The sequence below is a fragment of the Microcaecilia unicolor genome, chromosome 5 (genome assembly GCF_901765095.1).
Source record: "Microcaecilia unicolor chromosome 5, aMicUni1.1, whole genome shotgun sequence".
Lineage (NCBI taxonomy): Eukaryota > Metazoa > Chordata > Amphibia > Gymnophiona > Siphonopidae > Microcaecilia > Microcaecilia unicolor.
This window is the reverse complement of record NC_044035.1, coordinates 136,808,499-136,833,015: the sequence shown is the minus strand read 5'-3', so window position 1 is coordinate 136,833,015 and position 24,517 is coordinate 136,808,499. Positions and strand designations below refer to the sequence as shown.

Sequence of the window (24,517 nt, the reverse complement as noted above, 5' to 3'; positions counted from 1 at the left end):
ACTAATGAAAATGTGGTGCAAATGCCCATGCCTAAATTTTTGCGTGGAGCACCTGTATTCTGTAATTATACACGTAACTCAAAACCAAGCTCCCATTTCGCCCTGAAATACCCATGGGCATTTCCATGCCATTTCCATGCCCCCCTTTTTTGGACCACATATAAATTTTAGGTGTGGATCCCATGCCTAAATTTACACACATTAATTCCAATTAAATCTAATTAGTGCCATTGATTGCATGTTAAGCCAATTGGCACTAATTGGTTCATTATTCTATTAAATTGTGCACGCAAATCAGGAACACGCCTATATTTGCAAATACAATTTTGGCGACCTTTATAGAATCAGTGTGTTAGCGCTTAAATCTGACCACATAAATAGCATTCCTATCTTTAACCACTAACAGCTTAATTGGTCAATGCTGAATATTGGCTTAACCAGTTAACTTTTTAGCAGCCAAATAAAACCCAGATATTCAAAGCCGGCGGCCAGATATATTTGCCCGCCTCTGTCTGAATATCAGGTCCTGCTTTTCTAAAATGAAGCCCAAAGTGGAATACCGCAATTTAACAATAAAAACAAGGGATAGATATTATAATCAGATAACCTTACTCAGTTAAATACCCTGCCCGGCTCTTAACCAGATACACTGAATATCTGCACTGACTGGCATGGTACTATCTTGTTAGTGCCAGGGTAGACTGGGGGCCAAGTTTGGATGGAGCTGGGACTTATTCACTTAGTGGTCATTTTCAGTCCCCTCAAGTGTCTGGATAAAGGTAGGAGAACAAAAAGGCTGTTCTAATTTTATTTGGGGTGTTACATAGGGACCATTCTAAATATTGGCTGCCACCCCCAAATAACTTCTGGCAGTTGGCTCAGATTAGGCCCAATATTGAATATTTGGGTCATTTTCTGCCTGTTGCGGTTAGCACACTTGTAATTGCTGAACTCCATGGGCTCAACATTGGCCCAAAAAATAATAACAAATAAAATATAAACCAGCAAAATACCAATTTCATGCCAAAAGTAATTTCAAGAATACTAGTGATTGCCTATTGAAACTCAGCAGAGCGGTGATGAGGAGGGCAATGGCATACTGATGGTGGGGCGCTCTGCCCCGGGTGCAAGCTGCTGGAGGGGTGCAGAAAGCAGCCGCGTGGCTGTCAGTTCCACTGGTTCCCTGCTCCCTCTGCTCCGGGGAACCAGGGAACCAGTGGAGCCGACAGCCATGCGGCTGCTCCCAGTAGGTAAGAATGCACCTGGGGGGGTGTCGATGCGCCAGAGGGGGGATGGACACCGCTACACCCAGTTGGGGGGGGGAGTGCGCAGCGGCGACAGCTGACCAAGGATTGCCACTGGAGGAGGGACCTCTGGGAGGGTGTGTGTTGGTGAGTGTTCTTTCCCTCCACCTCCCAAGATTTATCCTCATATTTTCTCTCCCTTTCTCTCCTCCTTGCAGTGCACCTTGCACTTCCTCACCTTCCCCTCCTCCTCTTCTTTCTCCTTCCCCTTTGAACTCTTCCCCTTTTCCCTTTTACACTATCCCCCTTTCTCTCTTGACACCCCTTACACGTCTCTTTCACTCTCCTCCCTCTCTATTGTGGTCTTGTCCCTCCTTTCCTGAACTGTCTCCTTCTCCTTCTCCCTTTGTGCTTGTCCTCACTTCTCAGGAGGCCTCCTCCACGGTCTGCGGCAGTCTTCACTAGAGGAGTGTGTGAACCTCTGTTGGCACTTCCTCATGTAGCACCATGGTCTAGGGCAGTCTTCATCACCAACTGGGGATGGTAGAGACCTCCACCAGCTCCTGCAGTAGGCCCCACCACACCTCTCAATGTTCCTTATATCTATATAGATATAGATATCATGGCACAGATTAAATCAAAGTACAGCTTAAATAATGTGGCAAAGTTACAAAAACAATAAATGTCTGATATTGGAAGTTTTATCAAATGACCATTTTGGGAGGGGGTCCCAGAATATAAATATTCCTTGTCCCATGTACATACAGTTTTGGTATAAGCTGTTGTGAAGGTTCTATACCATGTTATACAGCACCACAGCCCATTTTTCACAGGAATTAAAACCTACAATCTTCTGCCTCACAAACCACTTTGGAACTAAAAGAGAAGCTCCTTTAACTAAACTGAAGAACCCTTTGTAGTTTAACCTTTTTACTTCACCATCCCTTTATTAATCTATCTTGTCACATATCCTTCTGTTGAAGAACTAAAATAGGTTTTCCTCTGAGCTGAACCTTTATCCAGCATCAGGATCAGACCCCTTTTCTGCCACCACATTTGACAGAATATTAGGTCATAACCTCAGTTTCCCCCCTCTGCCATGCTCCAGAGCTCTTGACTTGAATAGGACTGAGGAGGGGAAGGATTGCTTCATTTTCATTTCATTTTGTTTCATGTATTAGGCATATAACTCATATTGTACCCTCCTAAGCAGCTAACATTCAAAATAAAATAAACAATGCAGTACAATTTCATTATAAACACAATAATGTGTGTTTTGGGCACGCGCAGATCCATTTTTCAGCGCTTCTGTACAAAAAAGGCTTTTATTTTTGCCGAAAATGGACGTGCGTCAAAATAAAAATTGGCATGCATCCATTTTGGATCTGAGACCTTATCGCCACCCATTGACTTAGCGGTAAGGTCTCAGTCATTAACCATGCTGCAATCGTCTATGCATGTAGAATGATGATTACCGCCTGGTTTCTGCCACGCACTGGAAAATAAAAATTATTTTCCGACACACGTAAAAAACAAAATTACCACCTGGGCCACGTGGTAGCCTGGCGGTAACTCCAAATTGATGTGCATTGTGCATGTGTAGGTGACTATGCGGCTTAGTAAAAGGGCCCCTATACCTTTTGGGGGGGGGGGGCGGCAGCTCTGCTTCACAGTTCTCTGTCATGATTTCTGCCTCACCTTTGACATCACAGTTGATAAACAAAGAAAAATGTATTTTTCCTTTGTGACCAAGCTTATCTCTCTAATTGCTCAGAAAATGCAACTCTTTTAATCTGGCGCACTCCAAGGGGGTAATTTCATAAAGTTTTTTTTTTTTTTTTTCACACCTATATGCTAATATATGCACATAAAGGGAGCAATTCTAAGACTGAGTCCTCCATTCAGGTGCCCCGAGGGTGCAGAGTAGGAGCCTATTCCATAAAGGAACCTAGGTGCCTAGGTTCTGTTATAGAATAATTGCATAACCTGTCATTGGCGTCCCTTTTCCCTTCCTACCCTGTTCCTTTTAGCCTATCTAATGTAATTGTAATTGATTCCTGTACATTGTAAGCCACTTTGAGTCTGCTTATTGTGAAAAAAAGTGGGTTATAAATGTTCATAAATAAATAAACTTTAGACTCCTTATTTACACCAGCCATAGAGCCGGCATAAGTGTGAACACCTAAATACAAGAAGATATCTGCACAACTTACAGTACATATAAGTGGGAGCCCCACCTGTGTCCTACCCCATGCTCCTCCCCTATGAATAACCCCCCCCCCCCCCCCCACACACACACACACACACAAATATTCACTACCAAGTTAAGCAGGTATTTGTAGAATAGCACTTAGGCAGAGCTTTGGCAATTATGCATCTTATGTCCAAATATACACGTATATGTCGTTATTCTAAACATTTTTATTTATATTTATTTATATTTATATTCTACCCTATCTTGCAAATTCTAGGCAAAGCACAATATAACATACATAATAATTTAAATCATTAACATAAAACAAATTAATAACAGGACAAATCCAATACAACACGCCAACCACCACCTCCCACCCCGTGCACGAAATGCAATACCAATGGCTGAACAACCAAGCTAAAGTCAAAGTGACCAGTAGCTAAGTGAACAAAGAAACGAGAATGACTTTAGTTCTTATAGCCCCTCTCCAAACAAGTAGCTTACTTCCAACAAAAACCAGGCAGTTCATCCTTAAACCCCTATCCCCCCCCCCCCCCCCAAAAAATATAGTGAGAGACTCCCTGTGCAAGAGTGCCCGGATGCCCAAAAGCAGCCATTAAAGCGTGTTCAAAATAAGACTACGAGCCCTGAGCAAAAGAGAAGAGATGTACAGGTCCCAAGCTAATAAAAAATTGTTTCTTTCATTTAAAGGACACACCCACCCTCTGTTTCTCCAGCAACATATGATTATGAAGCATGCTACTCCAACTCCAAAATGAAGGGGAATGGGACAGTCCACATTTTTAGGATGGATTTCTTACCTAATAAAGCTGCCTTGCGGATAAGTAGACAGTGACCTCCATCTGCAAAGCGAAGGCTTCAAATCGATCCAGCAAGAAGCCAACTGTCAATAAAGAGAGAGCCAGGCCCAAAAGCCATTTGTCACCCTTGCTATTTAATTTGGCTCTTGAGCCATTGCTGGCAAAAATAAGACAAGATCTCCTTATTACTGTTATTAACATTAAGCATCTACAGTTTAAGTTGTCAGCTTATGCAGGCAATATCTTGTTACTTATGTCTAATCCCCAGACCCCTTTACTAGAGTTTACCTCTGTAGTCTTTTCAATCTCCTCGCTGTCTAGTTACAAAGTTAATTGGGATAAGATTGAACTTGTACCACTTAATGAAATATGTACTGTCTTTTCCATACCAGGTTATACTTTTCACTGGAATACTTCTGACATTAAGTATCTGAGCATTATTTTTACTTCTGAGTTAACAATCTTCCATTAAACTAAATACAGAAGAAATTTCTAAAACAATTAAACAAGATGTATCTACCTGGTCTCCCCTCTACCTTTTCTGATGGAACTATCATTGTTACCTCCTATTTTTCTGCCTAAAACTCCAGGTATGCATCTACCGAATGTTAGGCAGCAAGAGCACGTGTAAATGGCAGTATTCTAGTCATTTATGCATCTGTGTTGACACATACATATTTGAATGACTCACATACCAGCTAAGTGCTATTCTGTTAATACATGCATATGTGCCATACCACCTAGTTTACAGGTGAGAGTTCACATAGGCATTTTGGGTGGAGCATGGTCTCTAGTGTGGTTTGGACAGGAGCAATCTCCAGTCGCCCCTGCCTCTTGCTGACGACATGTTCAAAATGGTGACCCTATCAGTAGTCTAGTGATACTAATGTTAGAGGTCAAGCTACTAAATAAGGAGGGGCCTACTGGAGGGTGGAAGGACTTTAGGTTATTGGGAGGTCTTTGGGTTGGAGAATCGGAGAGTTGGGGAGTCTTAGGAGCAGGAGGATGTGATGGTGGTATCTTTGGGGTGGGAGAAATGGATTGGTGGGTATTGAGTAGGGGAAATGAATTGGGGGCATCAGCATTTGGGCTGTTCACTTTAAGAAGTGACCTGGGAGCATTGTGCCAAGGCCTATCAGCTTGATGCTCCCGGGCAATGTGAAAATGCTACTTATGAGGTTAATTACAAGCAGCTTTATTCATATACTGCAGGAGTGATTAAACTGCATTACTGAGCAACCACTGGCTGGGCATTCACATAGGAAAGTAAGGTGTGGTAAAAGCCGACTTTCACTGTGACTTTTATGGCACCTTAGTAAACTCCCCCATGAGTAAGCATAGATGTGTAAGAGCAAGTGGTTTGAAGGACCATCTTCAGATGTTTAAAACCGTTCTTCACAAACGAAGTGGCTATAGCATGTGGCTATTGAAATATTACACATCTTATTTGCATGGCGTAAGAAAACAGTACTAATCACTTTTTTTCCATTTTCTCTACCATAGCCTCACTTGGATACTTTCGTTGATTGACAACAAGTTCAATATACATTTTGTTTCCTATAGGAGAAAAATGTCTGTGATCCTTGAAGTGATTGCTTTGCTGTCAGCTGTAATGTTTTATTGTCTTGTCTTCTCTGGAACTGTGTGTCTTATGCTATAACTTTGGAAATATAGTCTACTGAAAGACAATTGATTGATGACTGGTTGTTCCTGCCTTCTCATAAATGATATATATACCAAATTAACCTTTTTTTTTCCTGTCTTTTCACATTTGTTTTCTGCATGCATTCATACTTTCACTATGTCATCCACAGAGTGTATAAAGCACCCAGCAATGCTTTCCCTGGAAACAAGAATATGTTCACGGCAGCTTCCACTATTACTTCTGCTCTTTCTGCTCAGTCTAGGTATAAATCTTGCCTTGATGTCCTTTTTTGCCTTCTCTCCTTGTCTCAACATTCATTTACATACTGTCTGAGGTTTATTTATTTATTTGTTGCATTTGTACCCCACATTTTCCCACCTATTTGCAGGCTCAATGTGGCTTACATAGTACCGTCAAAGGCGTTTGCCCAGTCGGTGGATAACAAATACAAAGTTGTATAGTGATCGTATGAGGGTCAGAATGGATGAAGATTGCGTGATGTCCTGTTCGATCATAGTCATGCTGTGTTGGTAGGTGAAAAGGGTTACGTGGGGTCGTTGGGATAGGCCTTTTTGAAGAGGTTGGTTTTTAGTGATTTCCTGAAGTTCAAGTGGTTGTGGATTGTTTTCACAGCTTTTGGGAGCCCATTCCATAGTTGTGCGCTTATGTAGGAGAAGCCGGCTGCGTAAGTTGTTTTGTATTTCAGCCCTTTGCAATTTGGGTAGTGTAGGTTTAGGTAGGATCTTGACAATCTGACTTTGTTTCTTATTGGTAAGTCTATAAGGTCTGTCATGTATCCTGGGACTACGCCGTACATGATTTTGTGGACTAAGGTGCAGATTTTGAAGATGATACATTCTTTGATTGGGAGCCAATGCAACTTTTCTCGGAGGGGTTTGGCACTTTCGATGCGTGTTTTGCTGAATATCAGCCTGGCTGCTGTATTTTAGGCGGTCTGGAGTTTTTTTATGAGTTGTTCTTTGCAGCCCGCGTAGATTCCGTTGCAATAATCTGCATGGCTTAGGACCATTGATTGTATTAGGTATTGAAAAGTTGCTCTTGGGAAGAAAGATTTTAATTATTTGAGCTTCCACATTGAATAGAGCATTTTCTTTGTTACAGAGTTTACTTGGCTGTCGAGGGTAAGGTTGCGATCGAGTGTGACACCGAGTATTTTCAAACTGTCCGGGGTAGGGAGGGGTATGTCCTGGAGTATTTATGGTTGTGGGTTTGTATTTATTATATGGAGAGGAGAGGATGAGGCAATGTGTTTTTTCGGTGTTCAATTTCAGTTGGAATGAGTTTGCCCAGAAGTCCATGATGTTCAGACTATCGTTGATTTTGTTGGTTATTTCTGTCAGATCATGTCTAAAGGGGATGTATATTGTAACATCATCTGCGTAAATGAATGGGTTAAGGCCTCGATTGGATAAGGACTGTGCCAGTGGAATCATCATCATCATGTTAAAGAGTATTGGTGATAATGGTGATCCTTGAGGTACTCCGCAGACTGCTTTCCACAGTGGTGATATGTTTGACTTTGATTTCATTTAGTTGAAGAATCTGGGGTTATTGAAGGTATAAGGCAAGGAACATGGTCCCTAGTCTCCAGCAATTTGGCAGCAAGAGCCACAAAATGTAGCCCTTGCCACAGAATTGGCTGGCTTATGCAGAATTGTGGGAGATCAGTTATGCATCTCTCTAACACACTAATCCCCCTTCAACCCCTCCCACACTGATCCAGGCTGACCAGGGAAGGAGGAGAGCATCAATGACCTAGGCCCTATCCTCTTTGTCTGCCAATCAGTTTTTAGATTGTACCTTAGATCACATCATTCAAAGCAGAAGAAAAGGATGTGGTCCAAGGCACTGCTGCCTTTTTTCTCTTGGAGGCTGAGATGAGTGCCAAAGAACGGGGGTGACGAGGGATAAGCACTGAGAGTACCTGGGTGGGGGGGATATGCAGCAGGAAGCATGAAGGAGGACCTGGGGGAATCACTTGGGAGGAGGATGAGAAAGGAAATTAGCTTGGGATATAAGGAAATTGAGTGGGAAACAAGGGGGGAAAGGAGCTGAGGAATTGCTGGGGGAAAGGGTGAGAGAGTATTGCTGGTAGGAGGAGCAAAGGGTTCAGAAGTGCAAGTGGATCTTGTGTTTGTGTGTGAGACAGAGGCAGAGAGAGAGAGAGGATCAGAAACAGGATACCTAAGGGAGTAGGAAGGGAGATAAGACAAAGAAAAGTAGAGAGCTGACACTGAGATACAAGAAAAAGCTAGGAGGCACTTCCATGTCTCCCAACTAGTTTATCCTGGATCTTATAACCTCTGCCTTTTTGTTTGTTTGTTTGTTTGTTTGTTTGTTTTTGTTTTGTTTTGCTTCCTTCTAGATCCCAGAATCTTCTCCTAACCCTCTTCTCATCACTCCAGATTCCAGAGCTTCTGACCTCCATCCTTTCACTCTTCCTTCTCCACTCCAGAACATCCTTTCTCCTCCAATCCCAAAATTTCCTTCAGCACACTTACCATGATCTCAGAATAGCCCTCCTTCATGCTTCCTCCTCTCTTGCTCATCCCCAACCCTAATTATTTCTCCTTTTCTCCCCATCCCTAATCGTTTCCTCTCCAACTCTTGCCTCCATCTCTACATCTTTTCCATCCCCAAGATCTTCTCATTTGTTCTATCTATTACCCTGTCTCTATGATCTCCTCCTCTTCTCCTTGCCTGCTTCCTTGCAGATACCAAAGATCCCTCACCCATAATATCTCAGAAAGAACATATTATATTATACAGACACACTGGTAAGATTGGAGAACTCCATTATGCAAAATTACTCGCATTATTTAATATGAAAAATGATACATGTTACAAATATTTCACATAAGTTGAACAATTAGATTGCCCATTCTGTGCCACAGAACAACCTAAATTTATAGCCAGCTAAATTCTCCACCTACTGTCTTTGATTTTTATCAAAAGTCTTCTCAGTTACATTTCAGATTTCTCAGATGTGAGACTATAAATTGATTTATTTTATCTGTATAATAAATTCTATTTGTTCTATGTTACTTTTGTCATTTTTAAACATTCAAATTGGAATGCTTATTCCCAGATAGAAAATCAACGCCATACTGGTTTTTCAATTACTTGGTTTTATGCAGTGCTAAGTCATCACATAATGCAAAGATCTACCTAACTTTGGGGGCCTTTTACTAAACCGCATTAACCACCGGATTCTGTATATAGCGCCTAAGCATTCCGCACCACAATCCAAGCATATTCTATAACAATGCACGCCAATCAGTGTTTTTAAGAGCACTTAAAAGGCAATAATGAGCACTAATTGGCAATAATTAGACTTTACATGCACAGCTCGCTAAATGTATTCTATAAAACACAGCGCCTAAATTCTAATATGTGGATCCAAAAAGGGGCATGGTTATGGGTGGGGAAATGGGTGTTTCATGGGTATTCCAAATTTTATGTGCACTGTTAAAGAATATGCCCCTGTGTGCCTAAATCTATGTGCCAGGACTCATGCCACATTTCCAATGGGGTAATTGGATGTTCGTAGTTATAGGCGCTGAGGTATCAACTAAGCTTATTCTATATACCGTTCCTAAATCTAGGTGCCACTTATAGAATATGCTTTGATGGAAATTTATTCTGCATGGATTTTTCAGGCACCATATGTAGAATCTAGCCCTAAGCGCTAAAGTGCACTTAAAATGAGAAAAATGACTTCCGCAAAATGTAGTAAAACGTTTTATGGCAATTTTGCTTGTCAGCATGCACTAATTGCATGCTATTAGATTTTTATAAAAAAATTTTCAAGGGGACATGTCATGGACGGGGAACAGGCGTGGAAGTATTATCCAGCAAGTGTGTTTGTATTAGCTTGCTTTAACTAGATAACATTGAATTAATGTGGGAGCACTTAGCACTTCTTAAATAAAAGATGGTAAGTGTGCCCATGTCAATTTTTTTTTTTTGCAAGTCCATTGTTCTAATGAAAAATGTACCCCTCCTCCACCTATTTACTAAGTCATGCTAGCAGCTGCTGTGTGGCAATGCCAATACAGTCCATTCAAAGTGAATGAGCTGTGTCGGCATTAGCACATGGTAGCCGCTAGCACAGCTTAGTAAACAGGGGGAGTTAGTGCGTGACCTGCAGAAAAATGTATTAAAAAATGGCCTGAATACTTCCTCATTAAAAATTAGCTTAGTGCATGGGAAAGTTCCATATCAGCATGTGCTAAGCCCAGATTTTGCCACAGTTTAGTAAAAGGACCCCTTCATTTTATCAAATGGTAGGGTTTTTTAATAAAAGCCACTTGTATTTTTGTTTAAAAATGCTATCATCTTACACCTTGTAAATGAGATACTGTTTGGATTTCTTGAAAGCCAGAAGGGTTAGTGTTTTAATTCAGCCCAACAATAAGGAAAATAATAAGAGTTTTAATCGTCATTATGTCTATGTGAACAGTTTCGATCAAGAGTCAATACAATAATATCATTTCAATTCATATTCCTTTCTACTCTGCCATGACATATAGGAAATTATTATGGGCCTCCAAAAGAGACTCCTCTTGCGAATAAAAAAACTAAATGAAAGAAAAATTAATGAAATGCGAAGGAGAAATAGTTCTATTAAGAGTTAGAAGATTATGTTCTGGGTTATTAAATTTAGCATTTTTCTAGTGTAGAGAACAACAACAACACTAATAAATGCATGCTCACTTTTGTGTGCAGTTCATGATGAAGTTATTTTTTGGCAAGAATGATATTGCTACACTCCTCAGTTCAACCATAAGAAATTACCATATATATTCAAATATAAACCTATCCAATTGTAGGGTAGGTTAGTCCAATCCACAGCTGTCAAATTACTCCACAGTGCCAATCAATTTGATCACTGATTGCTCGACTTCTGCTCAAATCACATTCAAGATGCTTCTCATGGTCTACAAAGTTAGGTCTCCACTTGAACCCACCTATCTCAACAAGCACCTGATTCCCTACGAACCACTCTGTTTTCTGCTCTCTGCTGATGATAACCTCCTGGTTCTTCCCTCCCCTAATCAATTTTGCCTCACCTCTTCCCACCATACAGCTTTCCGCTCTGGAACAATCTCTCCCTTCACATTAGGAATCAAACCTCCCTTCCAGCCTTTAAACAAGCCTTCAAGTCCCATCTCTTCACTCTTGACTTCACCCCCTTCCCATGTTGATGAATGTTTCCACTACTCTGCTCCTCTATCCTCTCCTATATTTCACCTTTATTATGTTTATTTTATACCTATGTAAGCTATCTATTTGCCTATGGCAGTGATGGCGAACCTATGGCACTCGTGCCAGAGAGGGCACGCAGAGCCCTCTCTGTTGGCACACGCGCCGTCGCTGATCCGCCCGTCCGCCCTCCCTCCGAGCACCAGGCCGCCCACCTTCCCTCCCACCAAGCACCAGGGCCTCCCCTCCTCCGAAATTTAAAAGGCATACCTGGTCGGGGTTAAGGTGGCGTCGGCAGCGGCAGCAAAAACTATGTTGTTTGCTCGGTGCGCCTTCGGCCTTCCCTTCTGTCTCTCAAGCTCTGGTCCCGCCCTCATTTCCTGTTTTCACAAGGTCGGGACCAGAGCTTGAGAGATAGAAGGGAAGGCCGAAGGCGCACCGAGCAAACAACATAGTTTTCGCTGCCGACGCCACCTTAACCCCGACCAGGTATGCCTTTTAAATTTCGGAGGAGGGGGGCCCTGGTGCTCGGTGGGTGGGAGGGAGGGCGGGCGGCCTGGTGCTTGGTGGGAGGGCTGGTGCTGGGTGCTGGGTGGGAGGGATGCAGGCCTGGTGCTTGGTGGGAGGGAGGGAGGCCTGGTGCTTGGTGCTGGGTGGGAGGGAGGGAGGGAGGCAGGCCTGGTGCTTGATGGGAGGGAGACAGGCCTGGTGCTTGGTGGGAGGGATGCCTGATGCTTGGTGGGAGGGAGAGATGCCTGCCGCTGGGAGGGAGGCCTGTCTGGTGCTGGGAGGGCAGGCGGGCGGAGAGGAGGGTGGCTGGACATGGGTGGCTGGAGGGGAGGGCAGGGTGCAGAGGAGGGTGGCTGGACATGGGTGGCTGGAGGGGAGAGGAGGGTGGCTGGACATGGGTGGCTGGAGGGCAAGAAATGAAGAAGAAAGGAGGAAAGTAAAGAAATAAATGGAAAGGAAGTCCTAGAAACAGAGTTAAGAGAACAGATAGAGAGCAGCAGAATCAGAGACTAGGACCAATATGGATAGAAAAACAAAATCACTAGACAACAAAGGTAGAAAAAATCATTTTATTTTCATTTTAATGTTTGGAATATGTCCAATTTGAGAATTTACATCTGCTGTCTTATTTTGCACTGGGTATGCTGGAGCTGTAACAGCTTACAGAAATGATTTATAATGAAAAAAAATCATGTTATTTTTTTCTCCTATACTAGTATAATATTTTCAATGATGTCTGTTTATATGCGTCATGGCTGGTGTAAGGGGTGTGGCTATCATAGGGGTGGAGTCATATGTGGTGACCCCGCCCATAATTTTATTTATTTATTTATTTATTGTATTTATTGTAATGAGTACCGGCACCTGTTATTCAGGTTAAATTGCCCTGTTGGCACTTTGCGATAAATAATTAGATTTTGGGTTGCTGTTTGGGCACTCGGTCTCTGAAAGGTTCGCCATCACTGGCCTATGGGTAGGCCATTGAGCGATATTTCAAGTGCCTGGAAATAAATAAATAAGTTTTCCCCTCAATAAAGGGGGTACTCTTAACGTGAATGTAAATCGGAGGAGGGGTATATTCAAATCATGGGTATAGTTTGACTGTTTCATTTGGGAGGCAGAGAGTGGGCTTGGCACATTAGCATATTAATTTGCATACACATCTATTATACATATTTATTATGGTTATTCAAGCATACATACACATACACACACACACACACACACACACACACACACACCCAGACTAAAACACTGAATATGAAGCCAGCATATCAAAACAGTGAATATTGTTTAAAACTGAAATGAGCCAGCCCCATGGGTAATTTCTGTCGTTATGCCCCCCCTATCACATTTACATGAATTAGCAGGGGGATACTGCACTTTCCCTCTCCCCCTACCTAGGCCTGGCATCAGCACCCACCTATTTTCTCCTTCTCCAAATCCCAGCTCTTTCTCCCTTCCTTCCTCTTTACCAGCACTTCTCCATACCATGCCACATGGATAGAAAAAAGTGGCCCACCCCCACCCTAAACAGGCAGCACTTTTTTCCTGGTGCCATCCACAGGTAGCCCCCCCCCCCCCCCCCACACACACACACAATATCAAAAATATCAAATATGAAAAATTTGAAAGGAATGAGATGGATTACAAATATGACTCTGTATACCCTTGGCATAATCTAATGTAGCCTAATCTAATTCATATTTTATATATTGCTCTATCCCGACAGGAGGTTCCAGGCGGTTTACATAAAAAGAAACTCAATCAAAAGTAAGGAATTAACATAATCAGTAATAATAAAATAAAGCAAAATTTTAACCACCATAATTATCAAATAAAAAATTTTCAATCTCTTATGTAAATACATATAATTTTCAACTGCTCAAATTGTACTTGGTAAATTATTCCAAAATAGCAACTGCTTGAAAAAAAAAGCATAGATCCTAGTTGACGCTTGAATCAAGGATTTTTAAAGGCAGGATATTTCAATAACAAAACTGTCACAAACTCAGGTTGCCATATAAAACATTGAGAAAAATTTTGAATTAAATATACCGAAGAATTACTATATACAATCTGGAAAACTATACATGCAGCTTTAAAAGTAATCTGTGCACGAACATGAAGCCAATGAAGTTCTTTAAAATAATCAGATACACATTCCCACTTCCTCAACTGGAAAATCATCCAAACTGCTGTATTCTCTAATAACTGCAGCTTATAAAGAACTTATTACTTAGTATAACATATAAAGAGTTACAATAATCTAAATTACACAAAACCAGCATCTGAACCAGAAGAGCAAAGTTGGAACTTCGAAAAAAAGACCTCATCAGCCTCAAATGACGTCAATGAAAAAAGGACTTCTTCCAAACTTAATTAACTTGAGCTTCAAAAGACAATGAATAGTCTGGAATAGCACCCAGAACCCTAGATTCCTTTTTGACATTTAGAACAATGCTATTTGGTAGTGTATGTCGAATCATATCCATTAGAGAATTAGAAAAACACAAAACTTTTGTTTTTACCTGGTTTAGCAGAAGCATATGTTCTATAGCACATTTCTAAAAAATTATGGCAACAGAAATTTTAACTGCCGTTTCATCAAATGTAGATTTACTACAGTGAGAGAAAGGAGTAAAAAAAACAGGTTAAGGCTATTCTTAAGATCGAAAAAGAGCCCAAAAGCCCCACTTTAGAAAGAAAGAATAAGTGAGTGAGGAGTAATTCGGATGAGATGTTTGACCCTTTGGCCTCATTGTATATAACACCTCCTGAGCAAACAGTTAGGAGGTGTTATATACAATGAGGCCAAAGGGTCTGTTAAGGAACCTATAGAAACAAGACTCCAACTCAGAAACTCCCTTCCAAAAACAACATACAGTACCAAGAGGGAGATTACCGTATTAGACAGGCAGAGGGAGAGGCAGAAGAGTCAGGAAATGAGAGCCTCAAAACAATCAAGGCAGAAATACAGAGAAGTGGGGGATTCAAAACAATCAGGACAGAAATATAGAAAAGTGGGGGCCTTACCACAACCAGGACAGGAACATGCTCATGAACAGAGTAATTATCAAGAATGTCTGTCAGGTAGATTTTTCAATCTTTCTAGCAGAGTTTTAAATAAACATGAAATTTCAGTACTACAAAAAGGTTTGTCTTATGTGCCAGCACCAAGTTATAAGGCTTTTAACACTAGGATGGACTTTTTTAAATTGACAAGAAAGTTAAAAATAATTGATTTCTTTTCCAAATATTCCACATGTAATACAGTTGTGTCCATAGTTAAGAAGAATAGTACTTGGAATCCCCCAGGATCTACTAATCCACTCATATAGACTTTTACATTAGTACATAAGTATGTAAGTATTGCCATACTAGGACAGACCAAAGATCCATCAAGCCCAGCATCCTGTTTCCAACAGTGACCAATCCAGGTCACAAGTACCTGGCAAGATCCCAAAAGAAGTACAATACATTTTATGCTGCTTAAGCAGTGAATTTTCCCCAAGTCCATTTTAATAATGGTCTATGGACTTTTCCTTTAGGAAGCCATCCAAGCTTTTTTTAAATCCTACAAAGCTAACTGCTTTTATTACATTCTCTGGCAACAAATTCAAGAGTTTAATTACCCTAAGGATATAACAATGGGAGCCACAATGTCACCCACATTAGCAAATCTTTATGTGGCTGAATTTGAAGAAAAGTTCTTACTTATTATCCTTACAAGGCACATATAAAATTATAGAAGAGTTATATAGATGGCATCATTCTTATCTGGGAAGGAGAGAGAGAAAATTTGACTGAATTTCATAGCTGGCTTAATATAAAGAACATTAATTTAAAATTTGTACTGAACTACAGTTTTAAAAAGGTGGCGTTTTTAGACATTATGATTAAAAATACAAATGGGAAATAGAAACCACTTTATATCGAAAGCCAGACGCAAATGAACTTTTACATTTTGACAGTTGTCATAGCATGCCATTGAAGAAGAACTTACCCTACAGTCAAAGTGTAAAAAGGATCTCAACAAGATGTCCATAGACAAAGGGGTCCTTTTATGAAGCTGTGGCAAAAGGGGGCCTGCACTGGTGTTGGTGCGTGTTTTTGATGCGCGCCGAGGCCCCCTTTTACTGCAGCGGGCCATTTCGGGGGGAGCACTTACTGCCACCCATTGTGGCAGTAAGTGCTTGTGGGGGTAGAAGGAAAAAGAGAGATGCCATGACACTTAAGGGGATGGCAAGCAGGTAAAAGAGCTCGTTTGGAGAGGGCAATGCATCCCAAACTACACCCATATATTCAAGTGTTTCTCTCCTTCTCCCTTCCACTGTGGTGTCCTGCATTTCTCCCTGTCCCCCCACCTTCTCTGTGGTATACAATATTTTTGCCCATACCTTACTCTCTCCCTCTCTCTTTTAACCCCTTCCCCTGGAATTTCTTCCTCTACCCCACGGTGATCATCATTTTACTTCCTAACTCCTTTTTCGGCATCGCTGCAGTTTCTAACTCCAGCTGACGCTGACAAAGAAAGCTGTGCGCTGGGCAGATGCAGGACCTTGAGCATCTATGCATGCTCAAGGCTTAATCTAATCTAATCTAATATGGCACTTAATATACCGCTTGTTCCTCCAATGGAAACATACAATTAAAATAATTAAAAATATAGGTTGTGCAATGCAATTACAAAGTAAGCACATCAATTAAATTGAATTTACAATTAGGCAATCATTAAATAAGAATGCTTTTAGGTTCTTATGAAATAAACCGTTTCATCAAATGTAGATTTAATACAGTGAGAGAAAGAGGAGTAAAAAACAGGTTAAGGCTATTCTTGAGATTGAAAAAGAGCCCAAAAGCCCCACTTTAGAAAGAAAGAATAAGTGGGTGAGGAGTAATTCGGATGAGGTGTTTGACCCTTTGGCCTCATTGTATATAACACCTCCTAAGTAAACAGATGCACAGATGCTCGAGGCCCTGCATTTTACCTACCCAGTGCATGGCTTTCTTTGTCAGTGTCAGCCAGAAGTAGGAACTGCAGAAATCCGGAGAAGGAGGTAGAAAGTAAAATGGCAGTTGCTGTGGGGTAGAGGAAGAAATTCCAGTCACCATGGAGAGGGGGTGTTGGAAAAAGATGTGATGGTCACCGGCGCGGGGTGAAGGAAGAAAGAGAGACTCGAATATAAACGGGGGGCCCCAAAATCTTGGTTTATATTCAAGTATATACAGTTATCCAGGCCTGGCATTGTTAAACCTCACTACAATAGCTTGGGAACCAATCAGTCAAGGTTCACTTGAGTCATGAGCATCAATACTGGAATTGCCAGATAGATGCATGAACACTGCAGACAAATATTAGCAATGATAGTTATATTTATTCTTCATAGAGATATAAATCAAAATGCACAGAATTATAAAAACTAGAGGGCCGATATTAAAAATGATTTAAACAGCAAGGAGAAGCTCAACTGATTAGTACTGTTGAAAATGCCAAGTTAGCACCCAAGCCGAAACCGGCTATTTTGAGGGCGTTCCAGTGGCGGAGACGTCACTTAGCCTGTTAAATGCCAGTTTTCAACACTTAACCGTTAAGATAACCACATAAATAGGACCGCATAAAACAAAGTTCTATCTATATGCGGTTCTTCATAGCCGGTTAAGTGCCAAATATCACATTTAACTAGTTATGTGTTCGCTGGCTCCGTATACTCGGAAATGCAAAGTTGGAGCCTGAACATGTTTCCAGGTATACAACCGTTGTCACCACATCCTCTGAGTTCCAGAGCTTAACTATTCATTAAGTGTTTTAAAAATACTTCCATGTAACTTCATTGAGAGATCCTTTTCCAGAGCGGCGTGGCGATAACCAGGAATAACATGTATAGAATGTTTGTACGTTTGGGAAGCTCGCCAGGTGCCCTTGGCCTGGATTGGCTGCTGTCATGGACAGGATGCTGGGCTCGATGGGCCCTTGGTCTTTTCCCAGTGTGGCATTACTTATGTACTTATGTCACCATGCACTGTCCAGTTACCACCGGGTTAGCACGGGAGTCCTTATTACCACCTCAGTGGGTGGTGATAAGGGCTCCGCACTGCATGGCCATGCAATATGAGGACCTCTGAGTGTCCTATAGTCACTGTATTTTTTGAAAAGTAAAAAATTAAGTTTTACCTATTCAACACCACTCAGGATTTTGTAGACCTCAATCATGTCTCCCCTCAGCAGTCTCTTTTCCAACCCGAAAAGCCCTAACCTCTTTAGCCTTTCCTCATATAGGAGGAGTTCCATCCCCTTTATCATTTTGGTTGCTGTTCTTTGAAATTTTTCTAATTCACTGTATCTCAAAAAAGATGTATCAGAGCAGAATTGAACACAGTGCTCAAGGTGAGGTTGCACCATGGAGCATAGGCCGTGTTTCACAGACTTGACAGCTTCCTCAGGTGAAACAGTAGATAATCTCTTTTAAAACAACTGAGTTGTGGTGAAAACTCACAGGCACCATTGCCCCTTTCGTTTTGGGGCTTTTTTTTTGGGGGGGGGGGAAGATTTTGGAAGATTTATATGGTACCTGTGGTAAGGTCATATGAATTAGATTCTACTTAATATTTCTGGATTATAGTATGATGTGTTGGAGCAATGAAGTAAAGGTCTTCTAAAGCATGTAGACCTTTACTTCATTGCTCCAACACATCTTTAGACGTTGCTTGTGTTTCGACTTTCAAGGTCTATAATTCAGTTTTTAGAATTGTATGTGTTTTGATTTGATTTGTACATGTTGAAGAATAAAATGTCATCCGTTATTGCTAATATTTGGTTATTTTGTAAAGGTATCATACCATACAGTGTTTTTAAAATTAATACTAGTGATTGATGAGCATTATAATATTTCTTCGCCAACTCTTGATTGTTGGACTCTTAACCTAAAGCATAGTGGAGATAATTTGCTAATAGGAAAAAATGGATGGGTTGGAAATTGAAATACCTAGATGACCAAAAATTTCCATATGATCATTCTGATCTACATGCCCTCTTGTTTCATCTTTGGTACAGGTAGTCCAAGAAAGGAGGAACAACCAATGGTACACAAATAAGTTTACTGAAGAAGGATCCGACAGCCAAGTTTTGACAACTGCCTGCATCAGTATTAATATTAAAAACATAAATTTAAAAACTCTAATTATGATGGAAAAATCATCATAAATAAACATATAGTTCCTCATCAGATTCTTCAAAAGAAAAGTAAATAATTATATTAATGGAAAAATTCTCCTGTTAACAGACAGGAAATAACTTAAATGAGATAATACAAACAAATCACTGTACTGAAAAATGGCCTGCGCTAGTGTAGGCACATGTTTTGGACGCACGCAGATCCATTTTTCAGTGCACCTGTAAAAAGGCCTTTTTGGGGGACAAAAATGGACGTGCGGCAAAATGAAAATTGGCACGTGTCCATTTTGGGCCTGAGACCTTACCGCCAACCATTCACTCAGCGGTAAGGTCTCATGCGTTAACCAGGCGGTAATTGTTAGCACGAGTACAATGCCGATAACCGCCCGGTTAGTGTCGCATGCCGTAAAATAAAATATATTTTCCGACATGCATAGTGGATGTGCGCAAAAAATGAAATTACCGCCCAGGCCACACAGTAGCCGGGCGTTAGTTCCGAATTGGCACGCGTTGGACACGCATAGGTGCCTACGTGGCTTAGTAAAAGGACCCCTTAGTGCTTTGAAACTGAGCCCCATGGTCACTTATGGCTTATACAATATGTTCTTACCCCCCAATATTCAAAAAATATTTAACCAACCAGAAGTGCCACCTGGCCGGTTAAATGGCACTTAACCAGCTATCTGGGGATATTCAGTGGGAGATCTCTGGCTATCTCCCACTGAATATCCCCCCAGTCAGCAGATAGCGGCTAGCCAGTTATATCACACGATATATAACCGGCTAGCAGGGAATATTCAGCACCAGTTAAGTAGCCAAATGTGGCTGCATGAAGAGCTGGTATATCTTTGGCCAGTTTGAACTTAATCAGCCAGCACTGAATATCAGCTTGTTTGGTTAATTTCAAACCAGCCATAAATAAACTGAATTTTCGATTCCAGTCACTGGGAATGGCCCAGCATTGAATATCTGGCATCACCGCTGACCACAGGAGTTAGGATAACTCCCACAGTCTGAATATCGGGCCCTTAATGTATGACAGATTTTTTGTGGTTGCAGTGATCTGTTTGTATTATCTCATTTAAGGTTTTTCTGTCTGTTAACAGGAGGATTTTTCCATTAATGTGGTTATTTACTCTTCTATTAAAGAATCTGATGGCAACAAACAGGCTCATTTTCGAGAGAGAAGGACGCCCATCTTTTGACACAAATCAGAAGATGGGCGTCCTTCTCCCGGGGTCGCCCAAATCGGCATAATCGAAAGCCGATTTTGGGTGTCCCCAACTGCTTTCCGTCACGGGGACAACCAAAGTTCACGGGGCTTGTCGGAGGTGTAGCAAAGGTGGGACTTGGGCGTGCCTAACACATGGGTGGCCTCGACCCATAATGAAAAAAAGGGCATCCCTGACGAGCACTTGGACGTCTTTACCTGGTCCTGTTTTTCTTACGACCAAGCCACAAAAAGGTTCCCGAACTGACCAGATGACCACCGGAGAGAATCGGGGATCACTTCCCCTTACTCCCCCAGTGGTCACTAAACCCCTCCCACCCTAAAAAAAATCTTTAAAAATATTTTTTGCCAACCTCAAATGTCATACTCAGTATGCAGGTCCCTGGAGCAGTTTTAGTGGGTGCAGTGCACTTCAGGCAAGCAGACCCAGGTCCATGCCCCCCCTACCTATTACACTTGTTTTGGTAAATGTGAGCCCTCCAAAACCCACCAGAAAACCACATCTAGGTGCCCCATAAGGGCTATGGTAGTGGTGTACAGTTATAGGTATTGGGTTTTGGGGGGGTTGGGGGGCTCAGCAAACAAAGTGGAGGAGTGGCCTAGTGGTTAGGGTGGTGGACTTTGGTCCTGGGGAACTGAGGAACTGAGTTTGATTCCCAGCACAGGCAGCTCCTTGTGACTCTAGGCAAGTCACTTAATCCTCCATTGCCTGCTGCATTGAGCCTGCCATGAGTGGGAAAGCGCGGGGTACAAATGTAACAAAAAAAAAAAAAGTAAGGGAGCTATGTACCTGGGAGCAATTTCTGAAGTCCACTGCAGTGCCGCCTAGGGTGCCCGGTTGGTGTCCTGGCATGTCAGGGGGACCAGTGCACTACAAATGCTGGCTCCTCCCACGACCAAAGGGCTTGTATTTGGTCGTTTCTGAGATGGGTGTCCTTGGTTTCCATTATCATCGAAAATCAAGGATGACCATCTCTAAGGACGACCTAAATGTCAAGATTCGGGCATCCCCAACCGTATTATCGAAATGGAAGATGGACGTCCATCTTATTTCAATAATGCAGGTTTCCCCGTCCCTCCACCGGGACGTTTTGCGAGGACGTCCTCAGCAAAACTTGGGTTTCCCTTTCGATTATGCCCCTCAATGTGTTTATTTATGTTGATTTTTCTATTATAATAGAGTTTTTAATCTATGTTTTTAATTTTAATGTTAATGTATATTAGACCCCCTGATGCAGGCAGTTGCCGAAACTTGTCCGGGTAGGGTACCATTGGTTCTTCCTCCTTCCTTGGATCACCTTTGCTGTATTTGTTCTACCTGTTTGTTCTGCAGGGGTTATACTTTTGTTCCTTCATCTCATTTTTGGTACAATCATATCACCACTAATCGCCATTCTACATAGGAGATGGGCATCTTTCTATTGAAAGGAAGGTCTAGAACAAGGGGGCATAGTACGAAGGTAAAAGAGGATAGACTCAGGAGTAATCAAAGGACATATTTCTCTATGGATTGGATGATGGATGTGTGGAATGGCCTCCAAGCAGAGGTGATGAAGTTGAAGATTGAATCTGAGTTCATAAAAGCGTAATACAAGCACAGAAAACATGTAAGGGAGGTAGAGTTTAGTAGTTGGTATGGATAGGTAAACTGAATAGGCCATCTAATCTGCATCTGTCATCATTTTCTGTGTTTCTATGTTTCAATTGATCATTACCCATGATGTTTTTTGATGAGTTTAATGTTATGGAATGATTGAAAAATAAAATAGTAGTATACCGCTTGCATGCAAAGGACCAGATATGTTAAGCGTTATTCCCACAAATGCAAGATAAAAAGCACTCCTTAGAGATTCTTACCGAGCAGACGCATAATCATCATAATTGAAGACAAGAAAAGAAATGGAAAGTAAGTGTGTGGTTTAGAAATAGCATAGAATAGTATTACATTTTATAATCATACTTGAGTATAATGGGGATAGTGTCTAATTGCTGCAAAAGAGTATGTCACTTCTGTGGAAGCATAGGGAATACATTTAATTGTTAGCAATTTTGCTGAAATGCTTTAAACAGATTCTTAGTTTTATATGATAAAATATTACTTTGATATATGGATAACTCAGGGCAGAGAATGCCTCATATGGCCTAGTAGCTTAATTTATGATGCCGAACTGAAACTCTTGATATGTTCAGGTCCAAACAGGATATGCAGGAGGCTTTTCATTGTGTTTCTTGAGAGAGCAGGGAGGGCAGGAAGGAATGCACTTGTGCTAATAGTACGTACTAATTAAGAACTAAAGAGAAATGCCTTTAAAAAGAGAGATTTTAGGCTATCGGGAAGGGATAGTGTCCCGTTTAGACTCTAGTATGTAGATGTTCCATAAGTAGAGCGTTGTTCATTTGCTTAATGGGCAACGCACACCTTGAAAGTCAAAGGTGTCACTAGTCACTGTCCTCTAATATGCTGGCCACAGGATGGAGAGAAGGTGTTGGGGAAGGGGGGGGGGGGAATCCTATGTAAATTGTCTAACGTGTTTTTTTTCTTAACTTTTGTGAGTAGACCCAAACTTAAGTCGCCTGAGCCTTCTCCTGTTTTGGATGCACTTCATATTACACCTGTATTCACTACTTGGCCAGTCCTTAAGAAGAGAACGGTTTCCAAAACAACTGGGGCCATTTCTCTTCCACGAAAAGTAAATCTGAGGTACCACAGCTGCTTGAATATTAACACATAAGGGGGAAACGTGAAATCCAATGTCATGTTGAGCTGCCCTTGTTTCTCTGTCGACGTTATGAACATCTGATTTTATACATTGTCTCATATCTACAAGAGCCTACCTTCTAGTGTTTTTCTGCAGGCTTTCTTTTTTTGGGGGGCTGTGTGCAACAACTTGGAACAGCGTTGAACACAAAATTGTAGGGAGGGAGGGAAGGGATGGAACTTGCAGAACATCTTCCATCTCGTTGTGCTGATGTCAGAGGTGGAATAGAGTCAGCCCTATTGTAGAAAGTCAAGAATCAGTTTTCGAACCCAAATTCCTAGACTGACAGTGGCAGAATAGAGAACCACTAAGACTGGAAAAGGAGAATACAGAAAAAACGATCCTGACTGTTAACTACTCATTATTATTATTTTTTTTAATTTAAAGAAGCCTTTATTCTAAGGGATTACACAATGCACAAGGTACTTTGAAAAACAAACCCACCCACCCCCCAGTACACAGTCGTAAAATAAGTTGCAAGTAACACCAAATTGACCCAAAAGATAGTGCAACCTTGTACAGCACAATACCATGCTCTTGTAACCCCCAAACCATAACAAGCACTTAGACACTTCTATTTGTTTAATAATTTTTGTTTTGTTTAACTGTAGAATCCCCTATCCCAGACCCCGCTATCTACCCCCCCAACCGAAAAACCAAAGGAGAAAAGAGAAGAGAAAAAAAAAACCTGCTGCATGCCACCCTGTGCTTTAAGAACCAGGGAAATGTTGCTGCATGCCACCCTGTGCTTTAAGAACCAGGGAAATGTATCTTTACATGCACACCTTGGAGTGCATTATTTCACTTACAAGAGAGTCTAGGAAATAAATCATGAGGCATTAGATATTCTTTTCAAATTAGAAACATAAAGCAGGAGAAAACATTACTTCCCAAAAACCTTTCTAGGGTAGAAATTCCTGTATACAACAACTCAACAGCAGAATATGCTAGGGGCATGCATTCATTGCATTTTCAAGAGATAACTACAAATGAGTGACTCAAAATAGGCACCACAATGGGGCACTCGTGGAGGGGCATAATCGAACGGGGCGCCCAAGTTTTCCTGAGGACATCCTTGCAGGACGTCCCCGCGAAGGGATGGGGAAACACGTATTATCGAAACAAGATGGGCGGCCATCTTTCATTTCGATAATATGGTCAGGGATGCCCAAATCTCAACATTTAGGTTGACCTTAGAGATGTTCGTCCACAATTTTCGGCGATAATGGAAACCGAGGACACCCATCTCAGAAACGACCAAATCCAAGCCATTTGGTCATGGGAGGAGATAGCATTCGTAGTGCACTGGTCCCCCTCACATGCCAGGACACCAACCGGGCACCTTAGGGGGCACTGCAGTGGACTTCAGAAAAAGCTCCCAGATGCATAGCTCCCTTACCTTGTGTGCTGAGCCCCCCAACCCCCCACAAAACCCACTCCCCACAACTGTACACCACTACCATAGCCCTTAGGGATGAAGGGGGACACCTAGATGTGGGTACAGTGGGTTTCTAGTGGGTCTTGGAGGGCTCACATTTACCACCACAAGTGTAACAGGTAGGGGGGAATGGGCCTGGGTCCGCCTGCCTGAAGTGCACTGCAGTACCCACTAAAACTGCTCCAGGGACCTGCATACTGCTGTCATGGAGCTGGGTATGGTATTTGAGGCTGGCATAGAGGCTGGAAAAAATATTTCAATATTTTTTTTTAGGG

The 24,517-nt window shown here is 41.7% G+C and overlaps 1 protein-coding gene across 3 annotated transcripts in view; it reads left to right on the top strand.

Annotated features, from left to right (window-relative positions):
• Window positions 1-24,517, top strand: part of LOC115470316 (LIM domain-binding protein 3-like) — a 132,618-nt gene that overhangs the window by 20,313 nt on the left and 87,788 nt on the right. The window contains exon 3 of one of the 3 annotated variants that reach the window (XM_030203357.1): window positions 6,074-6,166. The exons of the other annotated variants lie outside the window; for them this stretch is intronic. Within the exon in view, the coding sequence (XP_030059217.1) occupies window positions 6,074-6,166 (93 nt within the window). The remainder of the gene's footprint in view (window positions 1-6,073; window positions 6,167-24,517) is intronic. 3 annotated transcript variants of the gene reach the window in all.